Source organism: Trichosurus vulpecula, chromosome 5 (genome assembly GCF_011100635.1).
Source record: "Trichosurus vulpecula isolate mTriVul1 chromosome 5, mTriVul1.pri, whole genome shotgun sequence".
In the NCBI taxonomy this organism is placed as follows: Eukaryota; Metazoa; Chordata; class Mammalia; order Diprotodontia; family Phalangeridae; genus Trichosurus; species Trichosurus vulpecula.
This window is the reverse complement of record NC_050577.1, coordinates 197601520-197623852: the sequence shown is the minus strand read 5'-3', so window position 1 is coordinate 197623852 and position 22333 is coordinate 197601520. Positions and strand designations below refer to the sequence as shown.

The 22333-nt window shown below is 39.6% G+C and overlaps 1 protein-coding gene across 2 annotated transcripts in view; it reads left to right on the top strand.

The window, feature by feature from the left end:
- BORCS5 (BLOC-1 related complex subunit 5) overlaps positions 1–22333 on the top strand; it is a 135625-nt gene that overhangs the window by 957 nt on the left and 112335 nt on the right. For both annotated transcript variants that reach the window (XM_036758357.1, XM_036758356.1), the window contains exon 2: positions 10013–10153. In XM_036758357.1, coding sequence (XP_036614252.1) covers positions 10013–10153 — 141 coding nt within the window. The remainder of the gene's footprint in view (positions 1–10012; positions 10154–22333) is intronic.

Sequence of the window (22333 nt, the reverse complement as noted above, 5' to 3'; positions counted from 1 at the left end):
GCTAAATCTCAGTTAGAGGTTAGTGAAAATAAAGATGTATTTTTTTAATCCAAGTTAAGGGACCTCTTGTAATCTGTCGCTAGAACCAGGTTAAGAACCCCTTTTCTAGATGTCTCAGAGGAGATAGCTGTGCAAGTATTGGTTAGACAAGGTAGCCTTTGAAAACCCTTTATACTCAGAGATCCCATGAATTGTAGATAAGACCACTAAAAATATCCTACCAGTTCAGAAGAGCATTAGAGGTTCTGATGGGGTGCTTGGGTGCTTGTGCTTGAACCCCAGTTCCAAGATCACATTTCTGGCTAGCTTCAAAACATTATCCCTGACAGTTTTCTCCCCAGCCCATGGACTATGCCTAGCAATAACTCATGAGTGGGCCCCAGTAAAACAAACAATCTTTCCCCATCACAAGAACAAGCTGACCTCTGAAGAAATTCTCTTGTAAAAACAGGACTGCCTTGTAACCACAGAATTATCATATATTGATCCCCAAAGTTATCACATGCAATCCAGAGGTCATGCTATAAGTCATCAACTCTCAAAGCTATCTTGCTATAGACATAACAGACTGAAAATACACCCCTGAGAAACCTTTCTTCTGGTTTCTAGTAGTGAATGCTGCCGGTGACCAAGGTTGTAAGTTATCACCTAATTAGCGTATCTGCCAGATAATCCACTGCTTTTCCTATAGAAAGCTTTAACATCATCCCTGTTAAGTTGCCGGTTCCTTAAGAACTCTAGCCTGCTGCAAAGTGTAACAGTGAATCTTTGCCACCTTGACGTAAAGAAAGCTTGAGTCCAGAGTTCATTCCAGATGGCCCTATCCAATATTCTGCTCCTTTAGGGGTTTCCCCAACCTCTCAAACCCCCCCTAAACCTCATCAGTTCCAGGGATTGTTTGCTAAGTATCAACTTTTTCCCTTTCTTCTACATAGAAATGTAGTATGTCCCTGACAACCAAATTTTCTCAGGTTCCTGTAGCAGTAACAATGGTTTACAGTGATAGAGGACCTTTTTGGGGGAGTCTAGACTTTCATTGGTGCAGTGAGGAAACACTGTCTACCAATGAAGTTGGCAAAATCTAAGTTTGCAACTTAGATTCTAAGTCTTAGAGAGTTGTCTGGGTTCCGGAGAAGGTGACTGGCTGAGGTAACAAACCAGTATTTGCTAGAGATGGGACTTGAATCCAAGTCTTTTTCTTAGGAAGACTAGCTGTCTATCCATTACGCCAGAGATGTCAAACACCCAGTCCACGACATGGCCAGAACAAGATTAAAATGTATTTGGGAAATATATAACAAAATAAACGGAAGTACATTTAAGCACATGTAATATTATACTGTATTTTAAAACTAAGTCAGTATACAACCTGTAGGGATCCTAATGGGAGGCTTGGTGGCCCTCATTTCTGTTTGATTTTGACATCACTTTTCTGTACCACAGTGCTTCTCAGTTTTACAGTTTACAAAACACTTTGCTTATAAAAACTCTGTGAAGTAAGAAGTGCAATGTTATCCCATTTTTTGATTGAGGTTCAGCAAGATTAAGTAGCTAGTCTCACCTAGCCTACCCTGACAGGCTATTTCAGAGATGGGACTTAAAGGCTAAGTCTTTATATCTCTATCCACTTGGCCATGCTGTATCTTAAATACAAAATATATTCACAATAAATGCAAAGTAGTTTTGGGATAGGGAGGCACTAAAAACTGGGGACATCAGTAAAGGCCTTGTGTAGGAGGTTACACTTAAGCTGATCTTTGAGTGGTAACAAGAAGCTTAAAAGGTGGGATGAGGAAAGGGAACATTCCAGACACTGTGCAAAGGCATAGAAAGTATAAGACCATTAAGTGGGCTAGTTTGTCTAGAGTGTCACGGTGATGGTGGTGGTGGTGGGGTGGATAATAATGCGAAATACACTCTTAATTCTAAGGTGGTGTGGTGATTGCTTCCTCTTTCTCCTGTATGTCCTTGTATGGACATAGTTGGGGGTGGTTAGTGGCAGAATGGATAGAGTGCCAGGCCTGGAGTCTGGAAGACCTGTCAGATACTTACTAGCCACATGTCCCTAGGCAAGTTGCTTAACCTCTTGTTTGCCTGAGTTTTCTCATCTGTAAAATGGGGATAGTAGCACCTACCTCCCTAGGATTGTTGTGAGTGAATAATTGTAAAGAGCTTTGCACGTAATAAGCACTATATAATTCTTCGCTATTGCTATCATTGTCATTGTTTTTATTATTACTGCTCCTATTATTAATTGTTAATATGTTGTCTCCTCTTTTAGACTGTGACCTCCTTAAGAGCAGGGACTGTCTTTTGCCCTTCTTTGTATCTCCAGTGCCTATTAGAGTGCCTGGCGAATAGCAGACCTTAGTAAATACTGGTTGACTGATTGGTTGGAGCTAGATTTTGAAAGACTTGGAATACCAAATGGAGGAGCTCATGTTTGATCAATATGGGATATTAATCAATAATAACAATAGGGAACTCTGGAAACTTTTTGATCAAGGGAACGATAGGGTCAGACTTGTGCTTTAGAAACATAAGTTTGGCAGCTGTGTGGAGGATGCATTAGAGATTGTAGAACTTTGAGGCAAGGAGACCAGTTAGGAGGCTGTTGAATTAGCCTGGGTGAGAGGTGATGATTATTGGAAATGAGTTGATTGTGGTGATGAGTGGAGACAAAGGGAAGATGAATGAAAAAGCATTTAAGTGCTGTGTGCTAGGTACTGGGGATACAAGTGGAAAAAGCAAGATAGTTCCCTGCTCTCAGGGTGCTCATTCTCTAATAAGGGGAGACCACATTAAAAAGTTCAGCTTTGGGGCTGATGGAAAGGCCCTGAGGTTCTTAGGGATGTGAAAGATGTTGTGCAGACAAGGCTGACCACTTAGCAACTGGTAGGATTTGGTGGGGTGGGTTTTCATTATTAAGTTTCTTTTTATGTCTTGTCTTTGTGCTTTCTGAACTAATAACTTTTTATAGAGTTATGGTCTATGAGATGTGTTTAATATTTTTGCCTTCTTACATTTATATCTTGGTGCCCTAATGCATGGCCAATTTTTGTAAAAGTTCCATGTGAAATATTAGTATTTTTGGTAGTCTCATTTAAAAGATGCCATTACGTTAGTCTTTTTAACTCTTAATTTCTTCTACAGTTTTTCAGTTCTATATTTTCCCTTGTTTTTCTTTGTTAGATTTGCCTAGCTCTTAAGAGATGAATATTAATGTCTCCTGCTATTATTGTATTACTATGTATGTTTTCTTTCACGTTAGTTTTTCTCTTATGGCTTTGTAGGTCCTGGTATTTGGAGCTTAATATTGATACTGGTTTGTTGTCTGTGGATCTTTTCAGAATAATGTAATTTTCTTCTTTATCTTTGTTTATAGTGTCAGTTTTTGGTTTAGTTTTGTCTAATAGCGTGATTGCAACTCCTGACTTTTTGTATTTATTTGATGCATAGTAAATTTTGTTCCAGCCTCTCATTTTTATTCTTGATATGCCTTTGCTTTTAACGTGTATTAAAACATTGTAAGCAACAGATTGTGCAGTTTTGTTTTTTTATTCACTCTGTCACTTATTTTGTCAGACTGTTTAAACTATTTACATTTAGTTTTTAATTAGATTTGTATTTTCCTTAAGTGGTGACTCCCTGCCTATTTTTGCTGTATTTTAAGAAGCTCTATTGACAATGCTCACTCTCTAGTCTGCTTCACTTCCTCTCATCAGCTTTCTTATTCCCTTTTTTAAGAGGGTACTTTGCCTTATTAATTTCCTTAAGCTACTTTAAATTAACCCTATTCCCACAAGCCCTTTTCCCCTCACAGTCAAAACTTACCACCTCTCTATGTCAACTCTTAGTTTTGCCCCAGTTCCTTTTTTTCCTTCTGTTTTGTGATCTAATTTAAATGATTCATTCAAACCTTCTCCCCTTCTCCTTTCTTCCAGTTTCTTTTTCTATGTCCTTATCTTAAAAAAAAAGATTTCATTACCTTGGTCTCTTTATTAATTTTCTTCTCTTTCTGTATATTATTTAATTCATAGTCTTTATGTTATTTATAACTTTGTGTTTCATATGGAATTTGAGCTTCTAAAGTACTAGATTTGAGTTCCCTCTTCTAATCTTTTTCTGTGTAGATCTTGTCCCTTCACCCCCTTTTTTCCATTATGCCCCAGTCTTAGAAGCATCACTTCCTGAAAGAGGAAATGAGTATTGGCCCATTAGTGAAATCTCCCTGTGCCTAAATTGTTGGATCCAATTCTACTCTCTGCCTTCCCCATGGTCATTTTCTTTTCTGTTTGCTGTGTTGTCTCCTCTCTGGGTCCACGATCTCCCATCATCCTGGAAGCTCTTTCCTCCCTGGAGTTTAGATTTCCTTTCTCCTAAGACAGGATCTTGTCCATAGAGATGGAACATTTTGTCAGAGGAAGCGATGTCCCCCAGATTAGATCTATGGTAAGGTCCCCAATCTGCCATTAGGGAATATGTATCTCTCCCCATGCAAATGTTCTTCAGTGGGACCTTTCCCCCATTGAAGCAATATCTCCCCTTTTTCCCATTTTAATTTCTCTGTATGTTACCTCTCTTATTCTCCTGTACCCCCTTTTCTTACTGAGAGTTCTCTTCTTTGATAACCATGGATTTGATTCAGTTATATCACACATTCTTTTCTATGCTTCCCCTTTTCTCTCCTCTTATGCACCCACCCATTCTGCAGTTTAATGCCACAAATTACATTCTTTGGCATGGAGTGGGGATTGTGGGGTTCAGTCCATGATTTTTCACCATCATTTTTCCTCTTACTTTACATTCTGCTCCCATTTTTATCCTTTTGTGAACTGTTATTAGAGGGGAAACTCTAAACTGTTCCTTTGTTGTTGTTTTTAACCCCCTAGTCTTTTAGTAGCCTGTAAAGATGGGATATTTTATTTAGTTATTTGTGCTTTCCTTGAGAGTGCTGCTTCTTTGCCACTCTTGTGTTTCATTTGGTTTGAAGTATTTGCAAGTCAAATAAGCTGAAAACATCTTCTTCCCCCCTTCAAGAATGCTTCAAATTCCTCTCTTTTACTGTATGTCCATCTTTTTTTTTTCATTGATGATTAGGCACAGATTCACATAGCATGTCACTTTGGGTTCCATCTTGAGTTCCATTGCTTTTTGGAATATATTATTCCATCCTTTCTGTAGTTACTGGTGCATGAAAAAGTCTTACTCACTTATTTGAATTTCCTTCCCTTTATGTGTGGTCTTTCTCTTGGCCACTTGCAGAATTTGTCATTAACATTGTTAATCTTAGCCACTATATGTCTTGAAATTTGAAGTATATAAGTTTTAACTATCCTTCACTTCAGTATATTAGTATTTCCAATCTGTTATTCTCCCTTTGACTTCTTTAGTGAGGTTTACTACTGTGGATTCAAGGTTTTTTTTTTTTTTTAAATATTTACTAGTTATTTCTGCTCTTCAGAACATTATTTTATTCTCAACTCCCTCAAGATTCTGATTTTTCTCTTCAGCCATTTGGGAATATCCCACTGCGGTTCCATGCTCTCTTGGGAAGCCACAAGGTTCCATGTTTCATAAGTATTGGTTCACTTTCTTTGGTTTTGTAATATTTATTCAGAGACATTTGCAATCTTTCAGTGTCTTGGTGCTTGCCTTCTAATTTTATTATTTTCTCAGTTGATTTATCTGCTTGTGCTCCAGGTTTTGCTAACTGAATTTTCTTCTTTCTGATATCTTTGGTGTTTTTGCTGTTGTTAAATACCCTTGTCTCTCACTTTCTGACTCTTCCCTCTTTGATGTTGGCTTTACCACCCCTTTTCCCATGGTGCCTCAGTTCTTGACCCAAATATTTTCTGGGCAGACAGGGCTGGCCCCAGATGGATTCAGTTACTTTTCGTCCAGGTTTGGTACAGCTACATATGTTGGCCCCCTACTCCAATTCCCTTTGTTCTTGTGTTCTCTGGCTTCAACCAATGCTACGTCTGCTTCCTCCCCTGCCTCTGCCTCCACTTGAGGGAGGTTAGAGTAGGTATTCTGTGAGGAGTTTCTGACAGCTTTGGGGTTCTCTAAACTAGGGAGTTACCTCAGTCAGAAAGGAAATGTAGCCTGACCTTCCCCCATACTTTTCTTCTGCAAGAGTTGAAGTCTATCACCTATTGCATCAGGAGGCTGGGGAAAGGGCAGGGTAATGTGCTAGCAGATACTAAAGCAGGAAATTCCTGGGTGGGTCTACATGTAAAATTCATTGGGTACACCCTGTTGGATCATGGAGGCTGGTAGAGGAGGGGTGCTGAGTTAGTTAAAGATTAGCATAATCTCCTGTTAAAAATTTTAAAAAAAGCAAGCATTTATTAATTGCCTACTATGAGCCAGGCACTGTGCAATATCTTATCTGATCATCACAACAACGCTGAGAGATAGATGCTGTTATTATCCCCATTGTACAGTTGAGGAAACTGAGGTACTCAGGATAAGTGACTTGGCCACAACCAGTAAGAATCTGAGGCTGTATTTGAACTCGGTTCTTACTGACTTTCTTGGGCTTCTTCCTTTTCTGTTCTGTGGAGGTATTGATAGTTGTTCTACCTCTGGCCCATGATTCCTCTCAGTTTTTGTTTGTTTTTTGAGTTAGTGGGGATAGGAGAAAATGCCTAGTCCTCCATCTTATCAGTCACAACTAGTCTGACCTCCTCACCCTTCTCTTTTAAAATACCTTTGTTCCAGTGGTTATTTTGCTTACACTGCTTTGGTGTTGATCTGTTCCCACTGGTTCTTCTCTCAGTCTCATTCCGTTACCATTTGCCTATCCTAACCTAGCTTCTTGGAATTTACTTAAATTCATAATTTCTCTCTTTCCCTCTTTCTCTTTCTCCTCTAACCTAATCTCAACTGAACTCTCATTTCTGTAAGACAAACTTTTTACTCTTCCCAAATTGATTTTTTTATTCCTTTCCTCAAAAAGGCTTTCTCTTCTCTCCCCTCTCATACACAACCCTCTCCCCCACCTTCTCAGCCAAGAACCTTGCCTCATACTTTACTGGAAAAAAAATTAGGCTACTCACCATGAGCATTCACTTCCCCCTTTTCTATATTTCGGAGCTCTTTACTTCTCCTTTAACTCCATTATCTGAAGAAGAGATGATTCTTTTCCTCACCAAGACCAACCCTCTACATGTACTTTTGATCCCACCCCTTCTTATCCTCCAGCAGATCGTCCCAACTGTCATCCTTACCCCCAAGCCCCAATCATCAGTCTCTTCGTAGCTCTGCTGATTCTTGGCTGCTGCCTATAAAATATACGTGAGTCTTTCAAACCAGGAAAAAAAAAAAGCCTCACCACACCCTCATCATCCTATCATTATCAGTATCATTTTATATCCCTTTCCTTTCAAAGCCAAACTGTTAGAGAAAGCTGGCTACACTTGTAGCTTCTTCTTTCTCTCCTCCCAACACTTCTTAACATTTTGCAGTGTGGCTTCTGGCCTCATCATTCAACTGAAACTCTTCTCTCCAAAGTTATAATCTCATGCCCTTTTCTCATTTCTCATTCTTTTCCACATTCGACAAGGTTGATTGCCTTCTCTGGGCTGTGGTTCTGCTCTCTCTTGGTTTTCCTTCTACTTGTCTCAGTCTCCCTTCTCTACCTCTCTCAAATCTCCTGTATTTCCCTCTTTTTCTGTCCCTCCTTCTCTCTTCCTCCTCTCCCTCCCCACTCACCTTTATTCCTTGTGCCTCTATTGCCTCTTCTTTTTTTTTTTTTTGGCAAGGCAATTGGGGTTAAGTGACTTGCCCAGGGTCACACAGCTAGTACATGTGTCAAGTGTCTGAGACTGGATTTGAACTCAGGTCCTCCTGACTGCAGGGCCAGTGCTCTACTCACTGCGCCATCTAGCGTCTGCTTTGTTGTTGATTAGGTTCAGTTTTGTAGGATGTCTTATTCTGGATTCTAGCTTACATGTCTTTACTTTCTCCATTTCTTCTTCCAATTTCCCATGATTGAGGAGGCCACAGGATTATTCGCATTGCCTTTCCTTCATACTAGAAAGTTTTTTTTTACTGGCTGCTGGTGAAATTTCTTGTTATTGTGACGCTTAACCATTACAAGCTTTGGTGTTTTAAGCATAGGTTTCTTTTCACTGGTGGTGATCTGTGGATTCAGTTGGTCACTACTTTGTTGTTGTTGTTTTTTTTAATTTATATTTAAAGTTTCTTATGTTAAAGTGTAGTATTTCTGAGATCTTATGGAATCAGCTTTAGTTATTGGTTTATAATTCCTTTTTTTGTTTTGAGGCTTTGAGATTAGAGGGGAAAAAAAGCTTTATATCAATCAATAAGCATTTATTAAATATTTACTATGTGCCAGGCACTATGTAAGTGATAGAGTAGGGATAGGGAAGACCAGTGACTTCACCAGTGCAAGTCAGAAACTTCTCTGTAGCTAACTTTATAGTCTTAGAAAGTTGCCTGGAGCCCTGAGAAGTTAAGTGACTTGTCCATCCAAAGACCAAAATAAAATAGCATCTGTCCTCAAGGAGCCTTACACTTTCTTGGAAGAGACTATACATATACATATACACACATCTATGTATGTGTATCTCTTTCTCTCTTTCAACAGTGTAGGGGGGCTGAGCAGAGGCGTTGTGTTGGAGGTGGCCTTTGAGCTGAGCTTTGAATCTGTCGACAAGCTTTATTAAACAACTACTATGTGCTGGACATTGTGTTGGAGATAACAAAGAGAACAGTGAAACAGTCCCCCTTTCAAGGAGCTTATAATCAGATTGGTTGTGTGTCAGGAACAGTAAATTTGACTGGATTGTATAGTATGTGAGGGGGAGCCATACATGCGTACACACATGTACTCATGAGCACATGTGTAGATATGGGCGTGTTATACATGTATGCATGTGTATATGCACGTGTGTAATATGTATCATGCGTATATGTGAATGTTTATTGTTGTGTGTATGTGTGTGTCTATATAGGCATATGTGTGTAACATGTATCATATGTATATGTGCACAGGCATGATTAATATAAATTATTTATACAAATATACCAGATTATTTTTATACATTACATATAATATAGCTGGAAAGGTAGGTTGGTACCATCTAGTAAAGAGACTAAAATGGCAAGCAGAGAAGTTTATATTTGATCCCGGAGAGGCACTAAAGAGTCACTGTAGCTCATTGAGGAAGTGAAATGGCCAGGCCTCTGTTTGTGGAACTAGCTCATCCCCCGCTGCCATCTTCCAATGAACACCGAGGCAGAGTTTCTGGGGCCTCCTGTTGCAGGGGGTGCTTGAACACGGTGCGATTGTTACTTATCCCTTATCTGTCCATTACTCAGTGTTATTCCAAAATTGCCCTATTGAAAGGCAGACTGAAGACTGTAAAGTCTTTTCCTATCTCCAGCCTTTTAGAGCTCAGATGACTTTGGACAAATCACAACCCTTATATCTTGGTTTCCTTGCTGGCAAAATGAAAATAACAATTCCTGCTTATGTTAGAGAGATGCTGTGAGAAAGCGAAAATTAAAAACCAGAATATGGTGCTTTGAGCAATGAATAATAAAAATGCTTTCATTATTACTAAGTTGAGGACGGCAGTGACTAGCGTGATGTAGAGGGCAGAGCCTTGTCCTGTGAGTCAGGAAACCTGGATTTGAGTCTTGCTGCTAACCACCTGTGTGGCTTCAAGCCCATAGATCACTTAGTCCCACAGGGGCTCAGTATACTCTCCTTATAACAACATGGCGAGGCGATATAGTGTGTGTTTTTACAAAAAGGCTTAGAAAAGTTAAGCAACTGGATGCCCTTCACCCATGAAGGTAAAGTGTTAGGACTCATCCTCACACCTTCTAATGTCAAGACCAGTGTTCTTTCTTGATAAACCCAGAAGTCTCTAGAATCCCTCCCATCTCTACAAGTTTGTGAATCTGTGACTCTGCCTTCAGCGCCGAAGAAGTGACCTGCCTGCAACATCTTAGCAGTTTATCTTTGTTTTTTCAGTGACTCCTCCTACCAAGCAGAAAGCCAAGATGGATGACATTGTTGTAGTAGCCCAAGGAACCCAGGCCTCAAGGAGTATCAGCTGCGATCCAGATGTCATCAAATTACAGGAGATTCCAACCTTCCAGCCTCTTTTGAAAGGTAAGGGCTTTTGTTTCCTTTTGGGTTTCTGGAAAGGAAGCAAGGTGTAGGGCATAGAGCTCGGCCTTGAAGAGGGGAGGTCCTGGTTTCAGCGGGTGATCTTGAGCGAGGCATTTAGCCTCTCTGGCTCAGTTGCTGTGTTGTTGAAATGAGGGGGTCGGAGTAGATGGTCTCTGGGGTCCCTTCTCATTCTAGAGCTATCATCCTGTGACCTCAGATTTTTCCTGGGAGAGCCATGGACTTTCAAGGCTAGAAGAGCTCACAGAGGCTGTCTCATTCAATTTGTATTTGACCAAAAATTCCCTCTACAACATTGGTGATGTCCAAGCTCACTGGACGTCTGGCGGAAGGGAACTCACTTCCCCCCAGAGGCAGCCGATTCCATTTTTGGCAGGTTTAACCTTAAATCAAGGTGAAATTTAGTTCTTTGTAACTTTCACTCAGTGCTCCCAGTTCTGCCTTCTGGGTCTGCACAGACCAGCGTAATATGGTGGAAAAAGGAGTAATCCTAACCCTGGTTCCAACTCTGTAATCCTATGACCTGGGTTTGAATCTTGCCTTTGACTCTATGTAACTTTGGGCAAGGTACTTACAATACTAACAGTAATAACAGTAATAGCTGGCGTTTATGTGGTGTTTTAAGTTTTGCAAGTTGCTTTAGAATGTTATCTCATTCAATCTTCACAACTGTGGGTTGCTATTATTATCCTCATTTTACAGATGAGGAAACTGAGGCATATAGAGGTTAAGTGACTCGCCCAGGGTCACACAGCTAGTAAGTGTCTGAGGTAGGATTTGAACTCAGATCTTTGAGATTCCAAAGCCTGTGCTCTATTCACTGTACTAACTAAATACCTTATAACCTCATTGGTCCTTACTTTCTTTATTTCTAAAATGTGGGGGTCAGACTAGATACCTTCTTAGTTTCCCTCCAAATCTAGATCTATGATCCCATTTTCTTCTTCCATATGAAAGCATTTCACATATTTAAAATCAGGTGTCATGTTCCCCACCCTCCTTCCCACCATCTCTGCCTCCATTCCTCTTGTCTCCAAGGTAAACCTGACCCTTATATGGGATAATCAAAGGGTTTACCTTCTGAACACTTCTAAATTTACCTAATTGTAATAAAATGAATAAAAACTGATTGCATGTCTGGACTCAGAAAGTCATTGTTAATGGCTCCACATTCATTTGAAAGGAAGTCTCCAGTGGAATGTCCACAGGGATCTCTCCTAGGCCCTGTACTGTTCAGCATTTTTAGCAATGACTGGGATAAAGGCATGCTTGTCAGATCTTATGGCAGCAGAAAGCTGATTCTGTGGCTGCTAGTCAGGATACTAAAAGCTTTTGACAGAGGGGAACACTGGGCCAGATCGAGTAAGATGATATTCAGTAGGGCTAAATGTGAAGTTTGATGCCAAAAATCACCTTCACAAGGATAAGATGGGGGAGGTAGCACGAAAGAGCTGTTCATCTGAAGAAGAATTGGGGTAACTTTAGCAAACTACAAGCCCAGTGTGAGTCAACAATATAATGGCCAAAAGAACGCCTCTGATCTTGGGCTGAACTAAGAGCAGCAAAGCGTGCATAACACAGGAGGGGATGGATGAGTGTTGCTTTTTATTTGAAATACCGTCGTATTTTAGTGACCCACACTGAGAAGGTGGAGAATATGCAGAAAGCAACAGTCCAGCATCCGGTTAGTATTACCTTTGTGATCTTGGGCAAGTTGTTTAATTTCTGTGGTCTCAGTTTTCTCATCTGTAAAATGAGGCATTTGGATTAGATGGACTCTGAGTTTTAGCTCTAGATCTGTGATTTTATAGTTCATCCAGCTGGCTTTCCTCCTCTCTCAATATCATTTCTTTGCTGCTTTCTCCAAGCAGTGGGTTACCCACTGTCTTAGTTGATCTGTACTATGGTCTAATTTACTCCATTGGTTACAGCATTAATGGGTTCAGTCCCTTTTGCAAAAAAGAGCAGTTCTTTATAAGGAAAGCTGAGTACCACAGAATCAATGATTTCAAAATGTGGTGCTGGAGAAGATTTCCCGAGAGTCCTTTGGACAGCAAGGAGATCAAATCAGTCAATACTTTTAAAAAACTAATTCAGACTATTCACTGGAAGGTCAAGTACCGAAGCTAAATCTTAAATACTTTGGCCACATAATGAGAAGATGGGGCTTGTTGGAAAAGACTCTGATGTTGGGACAGATTGAAGGCGAAAGGAAAAGGAGATGGCAGAGGATGAGACAGATAGATATTATTATGGAAACAAGGAGTGTGAATGTGGACAGACTTCAAGAGATAGTGGAGGATAGAAAGGCCTGGCCTCATGGAGAGGGAACAGGACTGAATGACTGAACAACAAATATTGCCAGGCATGACCTTTCCCCCTCAGACACACGTGGCACTTAGTTTTGCACCTCTCTGGTGTCCTGATGTATTATTTTTTTTTTATTGTGGCTCTCTGTAATGTCCTGCTATTCAGTTGTAAACTTTCTGAAGGCAGGGAGCTTATCTATATTTTGTATGTTTCCCATCGTGCACAGAGTGCTTTGTAAACAGTAGCATGTAATAAATGTTGAATTGTTGCCCGTACACTACATTTATAGTTGTTTTTGTTTAAGGACATGGGGGTGGCTCCGTGTAAACCATAAATCCTACAGATTAGCTCATTCCTTTCTGATGACATAAATTGGAATCCTAGCTCTACCACTCACTGTCTGAGTGAGTCTGGGCAAATTCTGTTTCCTCCTCTGTAAATTGAAGAGTTGGATTAGAAGACCTCTAAGGTCTCTTGGGACTCTAAATCTAATTGTATTATTCTCTTCCATTAGCTAGAATGATTGCAACTTTACTATGTGAGGTTTCCTTTGTAGGGAGTACCCCAGAGAAGCTTATCATTTAGCTGATGGTGCCTTCCCCCCAACCCCCAGTCACAGGAGTTCACATACCTTGTCTTTTACGGCATAGAGGGAGGTGGCCATTGAATTATGGTCCTTGAAGTATTAAAGTAAATAATATCTGACTAGTTGACTTCCCATATTCTTCTCTACCCCCTTTTGTGAGTAAATTCATTTTTTCTCAGCAAAAATAGTAAATAAAATTCAGGGAAATTATACGCTGAAATTCCATGGTTCGCCCAGGAAAAAAATCTGAGGTCATATCTAGATCTTGAACCAGAAGACCTCAGAGGCCATCTACTCCAACCCCCTCATTTCAACAAGGAGATAACTGAGTCAGAGAGAGGCTAAGTGCCTTGCCCCAAATCACATAGCTCCTAATACTTAAAGGTGGGATCTGAACTCAGGTCCCCCTCTGTCCAAATCTTCATTCTATCCCCTACACCTCGCTTACTCTCCAGAAGGACAAAAAAACTATGGTATGTGAATATATTGTATAGTAAGAAATGGAATATGAGGAATTCAGAGAAAAAAAGAGAAGATTTATATGAACTAATGCAGGTTGTAAAAAGCCAAACCAACAGAACAATATGTACGTCTATAATAATGTAAAAGGAAGTTGAAAGCTCTAAAGAAAGTTGAGCTCTGAATAAATGAAAAACCAATAAACATCCTGGAGAGCATAAATACAAAAACATAAGTCACCTTATAAAAGGTGTAGGGTGATTCCTCTTTTGTATGTAACAATTTGTGAGTTACCCCAAGCACATGGGTTTTCTAGCTTTATGTGCCTCTCTTGTCAGGTTTCTGTAACCATGTGTCCACTTTACCCAGCAGATGCATTGGTGGGAGAGTGTGACACGTTTATATGTGGATTACATTGTATTTTTTTTTCCTTTTGCTTTAATATTTAAGTGCCTATGGTATTATTCCTTGTTCTTTTTTGATGAGTAAATGATTTTGGTTAGTATATAACAGTGCCAATATTAAGATTGGCTGGTTTCTGTTAATGGAAGTATACCAGCAAGGACTCAAAAGACAACCCCTAAAGGTCTGAAAGAATTTGAATGTAACCCAGTGGTGGTTTTTAGACTGTAACTGTGAGAGCAGACTGGAGTGATGGAGCCAGCCCAGAGAATTGGTAGGTGTGATGCCTGCCCACAGATGTGTTACACTTGGAATGCATGCCTCCCTCCTCATTGCTTTGAATCCTTAACTTCCTTTGAGGGTCAACTTCAGGTGCTATATCCTCTGTGAAGACTTTCATGATCCCCCAGTTGTTAGACCTCTCTTCTGCCTCAGTTTCCCTTGTATTTTATTTGTGCACATGTATATTGCCCTAGTAAAATGTAAACTCGCTGATAGAAGAGAGTATGTCATATTGGCTTTGTTTTCCCAAGTCGTGCCAAAGGCCTTGCATAGGAGAATTTAATCAGTTGATACAGATTAGATCAATGTATAAAACCTCTGATATTAGACAAAGGTGCTTTAAAAAGTCAAATTTTGAAAATCTTACAAATAATGTCCCTTTTCTATGAAAACATTGCCTACCTTTGAATTCGATTCTATTGCCTCCAATATAACTAACAATATCAAATATGGAATAGACCTCTTAAGAGGAGGTGGCATAGTGGCATAGAGGATAGAGTGTTGGCCCTGGAATCAGGAGGACCTGAGTTTAAATGTGGCCTCGGGCACTTACTAGCTTTGTGACCCTGGCCAAGTCACTTAATGTTGTTTGCCCTCAGTTCATTATCTCTAAAATGAGCTGGAGAAGGATATGGCAAATCACTCCAGTATCTTTGCCAAGAAGACTCAAAAATGGGGTCATGGAGAGTTGGACAAGACTGAAACAACTCAACAACAACCTATTATATATTAGAAGAGGTTTTTTAAAATTTGAACAGTTTTCTTCTATTTTTAAAAGTTAATTTTAAAAGTGATTTAGTTATTCAAGAAACTTCAATGGTTCCTTATTTCCTCTAGGATAAAATAAAAGCTTTTCTGACCATGTCACATACTCTTCTCCCCAATTCAGTCAATTCCAGTGTCTCTCTGTTACCTCCAGAATCAAATATACAGTCCTTTGTTTTTTAAAGCCCTTCATAACCTGGCCTCTTCTTACCTTTCCTTTCTTCTTGTATCTTACTCCCCTCCATGCCTTCTTTGATCCAGCGACACTGGCCTCCTTGCTACTCCATTTCCTACCTCCCTGACATTTCCACTATCTGACCCCCATGCCTAGAATGTCCTCCTTCTTTCTCTCTGCCCTCTGACTTCCATGGCTTCTTCAGGTCCCAGCTTAACTTCTGTCTTCTATAAGAAGCCTTTTCTAATCCTCCATAATCCTAGTGCCTTCCCTCAGAGATGATCTCCATTTTTCCCATGTGTAGAATGTCTTGGAACATAGTTGTTTGTGGTGTGCTTCCCTCAATTAGACTGTGAGCTTTTTCAGAACAGGGACTATTTTCCCCCCCTTTCTTTGTATCCCCAGCCCTTAGCACAATTTCTTGGAACACAGGAGAGACTTGCTGACTTGCCTTGACCCTGACATTTAAAACCTTTAGTAATCTCTCTCCAATCTGCCTTTCCTCAGTGATGTCATATTATTTGCACACTCGCCATTGTACCATCTAATTGCAATTCCCCATAAATGAAATTCTGTCACCCATGGCTGCAGCATTGTTTCTTGGCATTCATAGCTTATTATTATTGGCATAGCTTATTTCAAGGCTCAGCTCAAATGCCACTTCTTACAAGAGAGCTTTCCTGATTTTTCCAATTGTTAGTGCTGCTTGCTAGAATTACCTGTATTTATTTTGTATTTATTCACCTCTGTAGATGTTATACCTTACCCCTCTATCCCTGCCTCCCAATAGAATATGAGCTCCTTTGAGGTGGGAACTGTTTAACTTCTGTCTTTTCATTCTCAGTACCTTGAACTTAACAGGCTCTTCGTAATTGCCTGTTCAATTGGATTGAACCGATTTTGAATTATAATGTTGCTTCTTGTCTCATATTAATATTCTAATAGCAGTATACTAGATTTCAATGTTATTCTGAAGGGCTTTCAACAATAAACCTCTTATGGTATGGAGGCTTAAGATCTTAGTATTTTTTTCAATTTAATATTTATTAAGCACTTCCATAGGCAAAGCATTGGTGATAAAAAGACAAAATGCAAAACAGTTTTTATGGTCAGAGAGCTTGCATCCTGTTTGGGAGGGTGGGAAGGGGTGAGGATTCAACTTGCACAGAGACACAGAACATTGAGGAGGTGCTATCATAACTGAGCTCTGAAGGAAGCTAAGAATCCCTACAGCAAATTATAATATGTATCACCTCTCCATTTTCCCCACTTCTGGCAGATACAGTTGATCCCAAATATTAAATAACCCTAGAACCTTAAAAAATGACTTTGCTATTTAATTTTTGCGGTATTATTTTTTCTAGCAGATCTGCTTTTGTGATTTTTTTTTCTTTAGCTGTTATTTAGGGTGATTTACATTTTCAGGAAATACATTTACTAATGGTAGGAAAGGCCACCCAGAAACTTGCTTAGTGGTAAAGGGCAACCAGCCTAGGATTTTAAAAAAATAATGAACCCACAAGATTTATAGTCAGTGTGGTGTAGTGGAAACAACTCTGGATTTGGCCTCAGGAGATCTGGGTTTTTTTGGCTTTGCCACTGACAGTCTATATCTTTAAAGGCAAATCAAACACATTGCTTTGTCACTCAGTTTCTTTATCTGTAAAATGGAGTTAATGATATCTGCCCTCGGTGGCTTACAGGGTGGTCATGGGGATCAAAAACCAGGCAGCATATGTGAAAGTATTTTGCAATGTGTTGTGTGAATACCATACTACACACTTAATATACAACCTAGCTAAGCCAGCCTCCTTGCTGCTCCTTCTGCAGAGGCCTGTTCCCCAAAGTTGAAATGCATCTGTCTCACCTCTGCCTCTTAGAGTCATTACGTCTTGAAAACTCAGTTTGGCCACTGCCTGTTAACAAGAGGCTTTCCTGAGTCCTCCTCAGTGCTAGCGCCTCTACCTTGAAATTATCTTGTATGTGTTGTGTATCTGTGTATGTATCATTTCTCCTGATGGATTATAAGATCTTTTTGTTTTTGTAACCCCAGAATGTAGTGTAGTACCTTCTATGTAGTAAGTGCTTGATTAACTATAAACATAAAATGGTATTAAAATCCACTTATGTAAAATAGAGTTGTTTTTTTAAATAGTTGACACCGATGTGAATAAGTACCAAAAAACTCTGCAAAATACATAGTGAAATAAGGAAATAGAAAAATAAGGGCCAAATATTAGAATAGACAAAATAGAAAAAATATAGAGGATGTGCATACCGTTTGACCCAGCAATATCACTTCTAGGGCTGTATCCCAAAGAGAGCATAAGAAAGAGAAAAGAACCCACATGTTTAAAAATATTTATAGCAGCTCTTTTCATGGTGGCAAAATATTAGGAATTGAGGGGATGCCCATAATTTGGGGAATGGCTGAACAAGCTTTGGTATGTGAATGTAATGGAATACTGTTGTGCAATAAGAAATGATAAGCAGATAGAGTTCAGAAAGTCCTGGAAAGACTTGTATGTACTCATGCAAAGTGAAATAAGCAGAATCAGGAAAACATTGTACACAGTATCAGCAACATTGTGTGATGATCAGCTATGAAAGACTCAGCTTTTCTCAGCAGCACAATGATCCAAGACAAGTACAAAGCACTTACGAAGGAAAATGCTATTCATATCCAGATAAAGAACTGATGGACTCTGAATGAAGATCAAAGCATATTTTTTTTCACTTACTTTATTCTTTCTTGTGGGTTTTTTTCTTTTGATCTGTTTCTTCTTTCACAACTGTGACTAACATGGAAATATTTATTACATGATAGCACGTGTGTAAACTACATCAAACTGTCTGTCATTTTCAGAAGAGGGGAGGGAGGGAAGGGAGGGAGAAAAATTTGGAACTCAGCATCTTGTAAAAGTGAATGCTGAAAATTTGCTTGACATGTATCTGAGGAAAAAATAAAATATTATTAAACTTAGAGAAAAATACATGAGAGCCTTTCACATCAGGTGGTTCAATGAAACAAGAATTTGAAGGTGAGTGGAAAGAGCACCAGATTAGGAGCCTTTCAATCCCAGCTTTTGCAATCTTAGCCAAGTGACTTCACTGCTGTGTGCCTCAGTTTCCTTATCTGTAAAATAAGAGTTGGACTAAAAGGATTTCTATAGTGTCTTCCAGTCTTATGTCATAGTCTCATGTCCCACTTCTACTGAGGGAAAACTTCAAGGAATAGATAGAATTTTTAGAAACTATTAAAGATGGGAAGGGAAGGTCCTTGGTGAAATTTGGTAATTTGACCTTTCAAATATAAGAAGAAACTTCATAGTTATTTAGATTTTGGCAGTGTATGTGGAATTGAAAGTGGAGAAAAGTTGATGTAGGAGTTGATGGGGAAAGTGGCATTGTTCTAGCAGAACAGTCACATTGAAGGGGAAAGGGAAGATTAGAGATGGTAGGGACTCTGGGATTCTGTGTTAGCCTGGTAAATAGCCTTGCAATACTAAACCTTGTCAATATGAAGGATTATGAGGAATTATAATTGGAAGGAATGATAGCTCACCTTTATATAGCATTTTGTGCTTTTAAAAGCTCTTTCAGTAATCCTGTTATGTAACTAGTGCCAGCGTTAATATTCTAATCTTATAGGTGAGGAAGCTGAGGCTTATTGAATTTCAGATGAGAAAATGGTGACACAATTTGTAAAAGCAGGAAAGGAGAAAAAGTTTAGCAATAACACATAATACGTTGCAAAAAGTGGTAATAAAGGGGAAAGGAAGATGGACAGATAACATGGTGAAAGGGAGGGACAATTAAGGAGAGCCTGCATATACTATTAGTGTCTTTGCAGTACCAGGAGCACTTAAGGAATCTAGCCCTCAGCAAGTTAAGTGTCTCTTTGGTGGTGAATATATGGGAGGACATGGACTACAGTCACAAAGAATGGTCAGGCATGGGTGCCTTGAGATCTGTATTGTCAGAGGAAGTGTCCATATTGATGAGCTTATGAATCAATGTGGACATATCTCTATATATTTAAGTTCTGTAGAAAAGGGCTACAGGGGCTCTGTGTGTATGGTAGATAAAGAACCAGCCTCAAAGTCAGGATGATCTAGGCTTAAGCCTTGCCATTGAGAGGAGCTGGGGGACCCCAGACAAGTAAGTCACTGCTCCTTCAGTGCCTCCATCCACTCTCTAAGCCTGTACATGCAGATAAGGTGCTTATTTATCTTCTTTGGTGTAGGGAGTTTTCTGACCAGAATTTCACAATGGTGAAATCATGAGTGCAGAACAAAATCTTTGTCTGTTTTTGTGTGTTTTTAGACTGGATCTTTGATTTCATTGGCCTACAGAACTTCCATCTGAGGAAACTCCCTCCCCCCAAAAATGTAGATTGGCACCAGTTCTATAATTTATAGTATTTGAGTTGCTTAAGGGCATTAAGAGGTTAGATTACTCACCTGTGGTCACATCCAGCATGTGTCAGAGGTTAGATGTGAAACCAGGGCTTCCTGACTCTTACGACCAGTTGAGAGAAAGAGAGAAGAGAGAGAGAGAGACACGAATACATACAAATAAATTCCCACTGTGTGAGTTTTCCAGTTAATGTACTGACTAGTAGTTAAGAATATGATTTCAGGATTTCCTAGTCTGGCTTTTAGAACACGGGCCTTTTTCCAAAATTAGCAAGTATTTGTTCTTCCTCTCTTTGTCCCTCTACCCACCATTGAGAAAAAAAAAGAAAAACAAAACTTTTGTAACCAAATATTCATTTTCAGGCAAAACAAATCCCTACATTATTTCCAAAAATATGTTTCCTTATTCATGTGTAAGGGCAAGCAAAATGGGACTTTTTGCTGTTTTTTCTTTTGGAATGTTTCTCAGTACTAAGGCAATCAAGTGCTTTTGATTGAGTCTTGCCTTTGTTATAGGAAGGCCCACAACCTTTTGCTAATTAGGTCAGGAGAGGAGTGAAGCCCTTGAGAGGTATGAAGCCCTCAGGCCCTGAAAAAGGGTATATATACTCTGAGGGTAGCCATTAAGCTAGAACTCTCAGAACTGTGGGAGGAGAGGTTTTGCTTTGGGGGCTCACACACTGAAAGTATGTCATATAATTTGACCAGATGAGACTCTGGGTAGCCATTAAGGAGTGTCCCTCCTCCTCCCCGCTTTGAAAAACCCAGATGTTGGTGCTTCTTTCTCTGTTAACTGTGTATGTAATGTCTTGGTCAGATGGCTAGAAGCCTGTCTGTTGATTTGTATTATTTTGCTCTGTTTATATAATTTCTGCTTGTAATTTCTGTTTGTGTTTTCTCTGAAGTTCAGGGTGCTTATTTTTTCCCTGAACTAAGTAAGTGATATATGTGTGTGTAATTAAAGTAAGATCGTTAACCCCTTAAAGTTGCCTTCCTTAGAAAAGCAGATCAAAGAACTTGTGCTAGTAGCCCTCCTGTGTGCTGGTGTGTTGCAACAGTTTGCTAGCAGGTGTTGTAGGGGTGTAAGACACACCAACAGCCAGCACACAGAAAGCTGCCAACACAGGTTCTTTTGATCTGCTTTACTAAGGAAAGCAACGTCAGGGGGTTAATAATCTTACTTTAATCCAACATATAAATATCATTCACTCAGCTCAGGGGGAAAAGCCAGCACCCTGAACTTTAGAGCAAATACAAACAAATTACAAACATATATTTATAAATAGACCAAATACAATTCATAGTTACCAAGGAACCATCAACATCTGAGTTCAGCTGGGAGCTCAACAACAGCTGGCCCAGAGTCACATGCCACTCCTGCTGTGGCTCAGAGCTCCAAAAGAGAAAGCCAACCTCTGGGTTTATATATCTTGTTCAGGGTCAAAGGTGAGTCACACATGCGACTCACCCACATGACCTAAAATCGTCACAAAAATGTGACTTAAACCCACATGGTCTAAAAGCCTCTGATGTCACAAACATGTCACTCAAACCCTCGTAAACTAGACTCTATCCCTTGAGGCAAGGAGGTCATCAAGGACTCCTAATTTAATCAAGGAAACAAAGGCCAAACTCTTCAAGGGCACTTGGTTGAATAAGTGCTAAGAGCCCATCTTGATTGCCAATACATGGTGTTATTGACCTTACACAGCCATAGCAGTGACTAGCAACATTATTGTTATACCATGTTGAATCCATTACTGTGGGACTTTGGGCAAACCTTTTGGGACTTCCTCTTCTGTGAAGTGAGAGACTGGACCAGATGGTTCCCGAATCTTGTTTTTTAGATGCACTTTGGTTATCACATTATAATTTGAACAGACAATATTTGAAAAGCAATGGATTGAGATTGTCTTGTTGATATGTTAAAATTGCCTTCAAAGGGATTAAGAATTCTTTCTAGTCTCTTAGTGAAAATTTGATATTTCTGAAGAATAAGTCTCAAAGTTATGGATGTAGTTATATGCTGTTTTTAAAAAATAAGTTTTTTTTAAACCTGCCTTTAAACTAATACATTGATGTCTATTATGGGAGTTGGCAGTTCTATACCTTTCTTACCAACTTACTAACCCATTCTCCCCAGTGGCTCTTCCAAACTTTTTTCACCTCTTCTCAAACCTCCTATGGTTCCCCCTCCCTTCACTTTCTCAGCTGAGCACCTTGCTTCATATTTTACAGAAAACATTGAGGCTGTTTGCTGTGGACTCTCTTCTTCCCTCATCCCCATCTCCTTTCACTCAGGTGCCTTCTACCACTTTCTCTTTCTTCACACCTGGCCTTGCTTCTTACCAAGGTTAACCCCTCTACCTGTTCAAGTCATACCATTTCATACTATCTTCTCCAAAAGATTGCCTCCTCTGTAATCCCTACCCTTTCATTTATTTTCAGTTTCTTCCTTTCTACTCGCTCATTTCCTACTGCCTACAAACATGCCCATGTCTCCTCTATCCGGAAAAACCTTCTCTTGATCCTGACATGTCTGCTAACTATCATCCTATATCTCCTCTGCCCTTTGCAGCTAACCTCCTTCAAAAGACCTTCTACAGTAAGTGCCTATACTTGCTCTCCTCTCATTCTCCTCTTACTTCCTTACAATCTGGCTGGTTGGAAACCTTATCCTTACGCTGAAACTGCTTTCTCAAGAGATAGTAATCATCTCTTAGCTGCCAGATCCGGTAACTTTTTCTCAATGCTTATTCTCCTTG